The sequence below is a fragment of the Tamandua tetradactyla genome, chromosome 5 (assembly GCF_023851605.1).
Source record: "Tamandua tetradactyla isolate mTamTet1 chromosome 5, mTamTet1.pri, whole genome shotgun sequence".
Lineage (NCBI taxonomy): Eukaryota > Metazoa > Chordata > Mammalia > Pilosa > Myrmecophagidae > Tamandua > Tamandua tetradactyla.
In genome coordinates, this window is record NC_135331.1 from 86156737 (window position 1) to 86167326 (window position 10590).

Sequence of the window (10590 nt, forward strand, 5' to 3'; positions counted from 1 at the left end):
GCTTTGGGATTAGTTTGCTGTTCTTTCTCCAGTTCTTCCAAGTGGACAGTTAATTCCTGCATTTTTGCCTTTTCTTCTTTTCTGATATAGGCATTTAGGGCAATAAATTTCCCTCTTAGCACTGCCTTTGCTGCGTCCCATAAGTTTTGATATGTTGTGTTTTTATTTTCATTCGCCTCGAGGTATTTGCTAATTTCTCTAGCAATTTCATCTTTGACCCACTCGTTGTTTAGGAGTGTGTTGTTGAGCCTCCAGGTATTTGTGAATTTTCTGGCACTCTGCCTATTATTGATTTCCAACTTCATTCCTTTATGATCCGAGAAAGTGTTGTGTATGATTTCAATCTTTTTAAATTTGTTAAGACTTGCTTTGTGACCCAGCATATGGTCTATCTTTGAGAATGATCCATGAGCACTTGAGAAAAAGGTGTATCCTGCTGTTGTGGGATGTAATGTCTTATAAATGTCTGTTAAGTCTAGCTCATTTATAGTAATATTCAGATTCTCTATTTCTTTATTGATCCTCTGTCTAGATGTTCTGTCCATTGATGAGAGTGGGGAATTGAAGTCTCCAACTATTATGGTATATGAGCCTATTTCCCTTTTCAGTGTTTGCAGTGTATTCCTCACGTATTTTGGGGCATTCTGGTTCGTTGCATAAGTATTTATGATTGTTATGTCTTCTTGTTTAATTGTTCCTTTTATTAGTATATAGTGTCCTTCTTTGTCTCTTTTAACTGTTTACATTTGAAGTCTAATTTGTTGGATATTAGTATAACCACTCCTGCTCTTTTCTGGTTGTTATTTGCATGAAATATCTTTTCCCAACCTTTCACTTTCAACCTATGTTTATCTATGGGTCTAAGATGTCTTTCCTGTAGACAGCATATAGAAGGATCCTGTTTTTTAATCCATTCTGCCAATCTATGTCTTTTGATTGGGGAATTCAGTCCATTAGCATTTATTGTTATTACTGTTTGGATAATATTTTCCTCTAACATTTTGCCTTTTGTATTATATATATCATAGCTGATTTTCCTTCTTTCTACACTCTTCTCCATACCTCTCTCCTGTCTTTTTGTATCTGACTCTAGTGCTCCCTTTAGTATTTCTTGCAGAGCTGGTCTCTTGGTCACAAATTCTCTCAGTGACTTTTTGTCTGAGAATGTTTTAATTTCTCCCTCATTTTTGAAGGATAATTTTGCTGGATATAGGAGTCTTGGTTGGCAGTTTTTCTCTTTTAGTAATTTAAATATATCATCCCACTGTCTTCTAGCTTCCATGGTTTCTGCTGAGAAATCTACACATAGTCTTATTGGGTTTCCCTTGTATGTGATGGATTGTTTTTCTCTTGCTGCTTTCAAGATCCTCTCTTTCTCTTTGACCTCTGACATTCTAACTAGTAAGTGTCTTGGAGAACGCCTATTTGGGTCTAATCTCTTTGGGGTGTGCTGCACTTCTTGGATCTGTAATTTTAGGTCTTTCATAAGAGTTGGGAAATTTTCAGTGATAATTTCTTCCATTAGTTTTTCTCCTCCTTTTCCCTTCTCTTCTCCTTCTGGGACACCCACAACATGTATATTTGTGCGGTTCATATTGCCCTTGAGTTCCCTGATACACTGTTCAAAATTTTCCATTCTTTTCCCGATAGTTTCTGTTTCTTTTTGGAATTCAGATGTTCCATCCTCCAAATCACTAATTCTATCTTCTGTCTCTTTAAATCTATCATTGTAGGTATCCATTTTTTTTCCATCTTTTCTACTTTATCCTTCACTTCCATAAGTTCTGTGATTTGTTTTTTCAGTTTTTCTATTTCTTCTTTATGTTCAGCCCATGTCTTCTTCATGTCCTCCCTCAATTTATCGATTTCATTTTTGAAGAGGTTTTCCATTTCTGTTCATATATTCAGCATTAGTTGTCTCAGCTCTTGTATCTCATTTGAACTATTGGTTTGTTCCTTTGACTGGGCCATATTCTCAATCTTCTGAGCGTGGACTGTTATCTTCTGCTGCTGGCGTCTGGGCATTTAGTCAGATTTCCCTGGGTGTCGGACCCAACAAGGTTGAAAGATTTTTCTGTGAGATCTCTGGGTTCTGTTTTTCTTATCCTGCCCAGTAGGTGGCGCTCGTGGCACACGCTTGTCTCACGTGTTTGGAAGGGATCCCCCCGGTCACCGATCTCCGCAGCCTGGGGATTTCCGATCCAATTCTCTCCGTTGGTTCGGGGGGCCGCATGTGGTGGGGGCGTCAGCCGCCGTGGCTTGAGGGCACCCTGTGGCTGGTTGCCAGCCACAGTGGGCCTGGGGAATTCGCCACCAGACCAGGAAGTCGCCCGCGGGGGAGGGGCATCGGTCACCGGCCGCCGTGGCCTGTGGAATTCCCCACCGGACCAGGAATCCGCCCGCGGGGAAGGGTCACCGCGGCTTGGGTAGCCGTCTGATCCGAGACTCGTAGCCGGACCAGGAAGCCACCCGCAAAGGAGGGGCACCGGCCACCTCGGCTTGGGAAACTTGCCTCTCCGAGACTCTCAGCCAGCCCGGGAAGGAGGGAGGGAGAAGCTCCAGCCGCCACCGCTGCTGCTGCTCGGGAAATTGCGCGCCGCTCGGGGATCTCACCGCAGCCGAGTCTTGCAGTCAGACTAGCCAGTCCAGACTGGGGTACACTGTATGTCCATTCCCTGTCGTGGCCCCGGGAGCTGTTCTGCACTGTTTCAGTTCACCTAGTAGTTGCTTTGGAGGAGGAATTAAGACGCATGCACCTTACTAAGCCACCATCTTGACCCCACCTCCATATCCTCTCCCTCATTTTTGAAGGACAATTTTGCTGGATATAGAGTTCTTGGTTGGCAGTTTTTCTCTTTTAGTAATTTAAATATATCATCCCATTGTCTTCTTGCCTCCATGGTTTCTGTTGAGAAATCTACACATAGTCTTATTGGGTTTCCCTTGTATGTGATGGATTGCTTTTCTCTTGCTGCTTTCAAGATTCTCTCTTTCTCTTTGACCTCTGACATTCTGATTAGCAAGTGTCTTGGAGTACGTCTAGATCTATTCTCTTTGGGGTATGCTGCACTTCTTGGATCTGTAATTTTAAGCCTTTCATAAGAGTTGGGAAATTTTCAGTGATAATTTCTTCCATTATTTTTTCTCCTCCTTGTCCCTTCTCTTCTCTTTCTGGGACACCCACAGCACATGTATTCATGCGCTTCATGTTGTCATTCAATTCCTTGAGTCCCTGCTCATATTTTTCCATCTTTTCCCCTATAGTTTTTGTTTCTTGTTAGATTTCAGATGTTCCTTCCTCCAGTTCACTAATTTTATCTTCTGCCTCTTGAAGTCTACCATTGTAGGTTTCCGTTGTTTTTTTCATCTCTTCTACTGTGCCTTTCATTCCCATAAGTTCTGTGATTTGTTTTTTTAGACTCTCAATTTGTTCTTTTGTTCATTCCTTGCCTTCTTTATATCCTCCCTCAATTCACCGATTTGATTTCTGGTGAGGTTTTCCCTGTCTGTTCATACATTCTGAATTAATTGTTTCAACTTCTGTATCTCATTTGCATTATTGGTTTGTTCCTTGGACTGGGCCTTATATTCAATATTCCTAGTGTGATTTGTATTTTTTGCCTGTGTCTAGGCATTTAATTACCTTAATTAGTTTATTCTGGAGATTGTTTTCACTTCTTTTACCTAGGATTTTCTTGTTGGATGAATTTGTTGTCTGTCTGTTCTTTGACATTCAGTTCAGCTTTTTCTGGACCCTTAGCTAAGGTTTTGTTTGACAGAGGAGAATTTTTCAGTTCTTGTCTTCTCCCTTCTTGCCCTGTGTGTATGGTGCCTTTCCCCCCACCCCCACCCTTAGGAGGGTCTCCTTAAGTATTATAGACCCCAGCCGGATTTTCCCAGATCAAACTGGCCTCCTGTCAGCAGGAAAGAGTCACCTGCATCAGTTTTCCCTAAGGGTAAGATCCAGCAGGTTGAAAGACTCTCCTCTGAAGTCTCTGGACTCTGTTTTTCTTATCCTGCCCAGTATGTGGCACTTGTCTGCCTGCAGATCCCACCAGCATAAGATGATGTGGTGCCTTAACTTTGGCAGACTCTCCCTGCTGGGGGCATGGTAGAGACAGAGGTGAGGTTGTAAGCTGGTTTTAATGGCTTCAAATTACCAAGCCCTTGGATCTGACTTTCATGAGGGAGGGATTCCACCTGAGTTGGGCCTCACCTCTCCCCTGGGGAAGGTACAGGCTCCAGACAAGCCCTCTAATAAGCTTGTTTCTGCCTATGTCTGGGGCAGTTGCAGCCTGAGAAGTCCTGCCACTGAATCCAAATGCAGTCAAGCCTTTGTAGAAACTCAGCCACAAAAACCTCTGTTTCTTTTCTTTTCTTTTGCTGTCAGCCCTGCCCCTTTGGTGCTGGGGCAAAAATGAGTGACCTCCACTTTGACCAGGTTCACCTGAGCTGGAGGCCTATTTTTTTTAGTAGTCAGAATTTGTGAATTAATTCTGCACTTGAAGCTTAGTTGTGCTCAGCCCCTGCTGCTGGTAAAGTCCCTTTCCTTTCCCCTCTGGGAAGCAGCCTGTGGGGGAGGGGCACTGGCCGCCTCACCTTGGAGAACTCACGGTTCTGGGGGTTCTTGCAGCTGGTTCAGCCGGTCCAAACTGGGGTACGCTGTGTGTCTGGTCACTGATGTGGCCCCAGGAGCTGTTCTGTACTGTTCCTGATTATTTAGCAGCTGTTCTGGAGGATGAACTAAATCCCACAGCTTGCTAAGCTGTCTATTCTGCTTTCACAAGATTGATTAGCATTAAAACATGGCTTTTCTAGGGTACATAAATCCTCAAACCAGCACAATGCCCTTTTCACCTTTGATTAAATTTATTCGTAGATATTTGATTCTTTTGGTTGCTGTTGTAAATTGACTTGTTTACTGATTTCCTTTTCTAATTGTTCATTGCTGGTGTATAGCAACACCACTGCATTTGTTAAGTCGTTTGGAAGCTCCAATAGCTTACCTGTAGATTCTTCTGGATTTTAGATCCATAGGATCATTTTCTCTACCACTATGAAAAGTATAGCTTCTTCATTCCGACATGGGTGACTTTATTTCTTTCCCTTGTCTAATTGCTGTGGTTAGAACTTCCAGTACAGTGTTGAATATCAATGGTGAAAGTGGGCATCCTGGTCTTTTCCTGACCTTAGGGGAAAGATTTCCAGGCTTCCACTTCTGAGTATGATGTTGGCTATGGGTTTCTCTTTTTTCATTATTATTATTTAGAGTTATTTAGTAAGTTTAGTGTATTTAAACACTTGTTTCCTTGGTGGGAATTCATATGTGACTGTTAGAGATGAGACTTATGTGCACATCAGTCAACATTTTATCACATATCAGATAATACCTTTCTGTACATTTGTGTGCAATTTGCTACCATAATAAGAACATAATTAATACAACAAGCTAATAGCAGCATATATTCCGTTTGCTATCAATTATTTCTCAGTACACACCCAGGAAATCTTAAAATGCGTTTCAAATATGCTGACAAGATATCATAATGCAAAGTAATTTTATGTGGTATAATGCTAGTGTAGACATTGTATGGTAAACAACAGTGGTTTGCCTGGTGAAGGAATAATGGTCACAACTCCCAAGAAATGTATTAACAGAGCATCAGAGAATCAGCAATGTGTATGTGTAATAGCCCTGATGTCAACTCATGGGGTGTTTTTTTTTAAAAATTTTTTTATTGTATACTATAACATATATGCAAAGCAAAGAAATAAAAATGCAATAGTTTTCAAAGCACTCTTCAACAAGTAGCTTCAGAACAGATTCCAGAGTTTGTCATGGGCTACCACACTATTATCTCAGATTTTTCCTTCTAGCTGCTCCAGAATATAGGCAGCTAGAGGGCTTAAATACTTTTTTTATGATCACAATCAACCTTTTTTCCTTCTTTTTCTGTGAACAATAACATATATACAGAAAAGCTGTAAATTTCAAAGCACAGCACCACAACTAGTTGTAGAACATATTTCAGACTTTGACATGGGTTACAACTTCACAATTTGAGGTTTTTACTTCTAGCTGCTCTAAAATACTGGAGACTAAAAGAGATATCGATTTAATGATTCAGCATTCATATTCATTTGTTAAGTCCTATCTTCTATGTATAATTCCACCATCACCTTTGATTTTTCCACACCTCTCTTTGGGGTTGTTTGGGCTATGGAAATTCTAAATTTTTGATATTAGAAGTTTCTGTCACTAGTATGGGGTAGGGAGATGGAATTATCTGATGTTCTGGAAAGGCTGGGCCAGGTTTCAGGACTTATCTGGACCAGTGACCCATCTGGAGGTTGTAGGTTTCTGGAAAGGTACTCTAGTGCCTAGAACCCTTGTGAGGTCTTACATATTACCCTAAGTGTTCTTTGGAATTGGCTGGAATGATCCTGTTTGGGGGTTGGCAGGTTATCATAGGTAGCCAGTTCTACCTGAAGCTTGAGTAAGAGCAACCTCCAGAGTAGCCTGTTGGCTGTCTTTGAACTCTTTCTGCCACTGATACTTTATTTATTACACTTCTTTCCCCCTTTTTGGTCAGGATGGAATTGTTGATCCCATGGTGCCAGGTCTGTATTCATTCCTGGGAGTCCTCTCCCATGTTGCCAGGGAGACTTTCACCCCTGGATGTCATGTCTCACATAAGGAGGAGGGCAATGATTTCACTTGCAGAGTTGGGCTCAGAGTGACTGTGGCCATATCTGAGCAACAACAAAGATCCTCTAGAAGTAACTCTTAGTCATGCCTATAGGTAGTCTTAGCTTCTCCACAACCTATATAAGCTTCACAAGAGTAAGTCTCATGGTCAAGGGGATGGCCTGTTGATTTGGATGTCCCTAAAGTTTGACGCAGTATCAGGGGATTCCCTGATGGTAAGGTTTAATAGCTCCATAGTGTTTCTCCCCTCCCTCAGGTGACTTTGCCAATACTTTTTGGTTATCTGCTTTATACGTTCTAGGATGTTTCCAGGCATTACAATAATCTATACAGGATTAAAGGACTTTCTTCTTCTGGGCTTCCCGTGTTTCAGTTGTTCAAATGAGATATACAGATAGACTGAATCAGATTATGCACTCCAGAAAATTTCAGTTCCAGACCAAATAAACCTTTCTTCCATTAGTCTCAAAGAGTATGTGTGGTTCTAAAATATAGACAGTGTCTTCCTTACTCCTATGTTCTGAATTACTCTAACCCTAACCTGTTCAGCTTCGTTCTTATCGCTACATATCAGGTTATATATATATGAAACAGTCTTTCAAAATCCAGAAATAATAATCGCCATTCTGGACTTAATGTGTCTGCTCAAAAAGCTTCCAATCTAAGCCCCTGCTTTCCTATAAGCATTTTATAAAGGTGAGCATACCGTTTTTTTTTTTTTGTATCTGGCTTCTTTTGTCTCACCAAATATCCCACATGTTCATTCACATCGCTGCATGCCTCACGACATTGTTCCTTTTTGTAGCAGCACAGCCTTCATTCATAAGTATACACCATCATTCACCAATCTACTTCTCCATCAGTGCATCCTTCAGCCACCTGCATTCATCGGGCATCATATAGAGGGCCCAAAGCCCACAGTCCATCAATATTCTCAATTTTAGATAATTTTATTGTTCCCAAGGGACAGAAAACCAATAAACACACCCTCAATAAATAGAAAATCTAAACTTCCTCTTAATTCTTGACCTCACCTCATTATTTACCTCTGCGGTTGCTGTGGTAGTGCTGATGGTTTCCTTTTGAACACAGCTCAAAGCATGCAACAGTGGTTTTCCCCCTGTATATGGGTTTCTCTTTTGTACCCTTCATCATGTTGAGGAAGTTTCCTTCTGTTCCTGGTTTTCTAGTGTTGTCAAGAAGGGGTGCTGGCTTTTGTCAAATACCTTTTCTGCTTGAATTGAGATGATCGTATGTTTTTCCCTTCATTCTGTTCATGTGGTGTTGTACATTAATTAATTTTCTTATATTGAATCCCCCTTGCATTCATGGGATAAATCCTACTTGGTTGTGGTATATAATTTTTAATGTGCTTTTGTATTTGGTGTCCTATTATTTTGTTGAGGATTGTTGTATGTATGTTCATAAGAGATATTGGTCTGTAATTTACTTTTCTTGTGTATCTTTGCTATTAGGGTAGTGCCTGAAAAACATATGATGTGCAGTATTTTCCAGGAGGAAGTTTCATCTGTGGTTTCTTCCTTTCCAGGATTCCACAGACTTCTTTATACGATGAACGTTGAATCCAGTCCGGATTTGTGCAATCGAGATTCCTTGTGGAGGGGCATGTGGCTGACATGCACTTCCTGCACTATGAGAGTGAAAAAGGCAGGGCCGAGCTCCAGGGTCCAAAGGAAACCTCAGACAAGGAGACTACCTTCTTGAAGGAGAAAGAGAAGAAACTAAGAATGAGTATGGCAGAAATCATGGCCCTGCAGGCCAAAGTGAAAGGTAAGAGTTGGGAAGTATGAAATGGGTGCTAGAGCTTTGGCGTAGGGGCAGGGAGGTGAGGAGCTATCTCTATCCACTGGTTTTGGCCATGGGATGCTAGGGATAGGATTGGGGGTGATGGAGTTCAGTTGCAAGTGGAGGCTTACTCAGCCAACACCAGGGAGGAAATGGAGGAGAGTGAGAGGAGTGCTTTCTAGGCTGGAGTTTCTCACAGTACGTGGGAAGGTAGAGGGCCACAGTGGATGGAGAAGTCACTGCTGTGCAGGGGCAGCCTTGTATTCCCTCCAGGAGGATCTAGGCTGTGAGATCCATGAAGATAACAGTACTAGAGGCTTCTGGGATTTCCACTATGATGGGGAGCTCTTCCTTTCCTATCACTCTGGGACCCTGAGATGGACAGTGCCCCAGTCTTTGGCTCATTTGTTGGCTATGAAAATCAAGAACTCTTAGGATGAAGATGGCACCCAAGGTAAGAAATCCCAGGCCTATGAAGAGGCAGACTGCCTTCAAAAACTACAGGGATATCTGATTAACTGGAAAAAACTGAAGGAGAGTACAGGTACTGAATGTTGGTCTGGGTCCTCTTTTCCCGCTTGTCCCCTAGAACCCCCCTAACTCATCCCAGGGAAACCTTTCTGGTACAATGGGATGCATATGTGTTCTATTTACATATTCTAGTCTGATTTGCTTGTCCTATTAAAGCCACTAGGTGTAGATATGGAGGTGAGTAGAGGAATGAACTGTCCCAGTGTTGATATTCCAGAAGGCAGCAGACATGCAGATGGAACCTGGGAAGGTAGGCGCTAAGCAAGAGAAGAACCTTTGGACTTGGGGTTAGCTGGTGGGCCCTGCCCCATGTGGTTGCCCTCCTGTGTCGACATGGAAAGTTCCCTCCTAGGCCTGCAACCCAGGGGCCCACCTCTAGACATCTCCCATCCTCGGTATCAATATGTGGGTTCCACAGAGAGGCCCGACGCCATGACCTTCCTCCTGCCCATCTGATGGAATTGGGGTCCCATGGTACCCAACAGACTTGGAGAGTGGCATGGAGCCAGAGGGCCTGGAGGGTTAGGGAGGGCTTTATGCCAGAGACTAACCAATTGAAATGGATTGTCCTTATCCGTGGTCTTGCTTCTCACTGGGTTTTTCCCCTTCTCTTAGTGCCTCCTTTGGTGAATGTGACCCGCAGTGAGACCTCGGAGGGCAAGGTCACCCTGATGTGCATGGCTTTTGGCTTTTATCCCCCGAACATCTCAGTGACCTGGCTTCAGGATGAGGAGCCCCTGAGTCCTGACTCCCAGCAGTCTGAGAATATCCAGCTTCATGGGAACATGACCTACAGTACCTGGGTGGCACGAGGATTCCCCAAGGAGAGGAACAGAAGTACACTTGCTCTGTGGAACACAACGAGGAGAACAGCCTGTACCCTGTGAGTCCCGCTGAGTGTGGGGCCTTCCTGGGATGGGGGGATGATAGAAGGTTTGTGGTCTGAGGTGCCTAGTGTATAATAACCTCCTTTTTCAAGAGAGGCACTCGTGTCTTGGTATCTGTGGCTACTCATTCCTGCTTTTATACTTGGCCGCATCATTTTTATTGCTTGTGTCATTTGATGCTACCAAAGAAGAAGACATCAGATGCGGAGATCTAGGTTAGAAAATTGGGCACCAGGAGTGTTTGGGGGGAAGGACTTTTCTTGGGAAGTACATTCCCTTTCATCACCCTCTATGCAGATAGGAATGGATGCAACACCCCTTCTCCCTGATCACTCATGTATAATACAGGATGAAACTTGGGGTATCTGACAGAGTGACTAAGAGCCTCATCATCGTACACCCCTATGCCCTGCCCAAGCCAGGACCAGGCCATGGCCCTTGATGTCCAGTCTGGACTTCCTCTTGCTGCCTGGTACAGAGAGAACAGCCATGAGAGGCTCTGGCTCCCTCATGTGCTCTTCTATTTCTCTCTCCACGTGTCAGGCTCACCAGAACTTGTCCAGGTCAGATATTAGGGAATGATATGCTAAATTCCAAGGTCCTAGATGATTATGGAAACAGAGGGACTGAGCTTAAAGAAGTTTATTATCTAGGGGT

General features: G+C 43.0%; 1 protein-coding gene across 1 annotated transcript; it reads left to right on the top strand.

Moving 5' to 3' along the window:
- The first annotated feature begins 8278 nt into the window (after positions 1 to 8278).
- Positions 8279 to 9992, top strand: MICA (MHC class I polypeptide-related sequence A). Its single transcript, XM_077159401.1, is given in 3 exon segments — positions 8279 to 9059; positions 9662 to 9850; positions 9853 to 9992. Coding segments are annotated over 3 exon segments (795 nt in total). The 5' UTR covers positions 8279 to 8593.
- Positions 9993 to 10590: the final 598 nt, after the last annotated feature.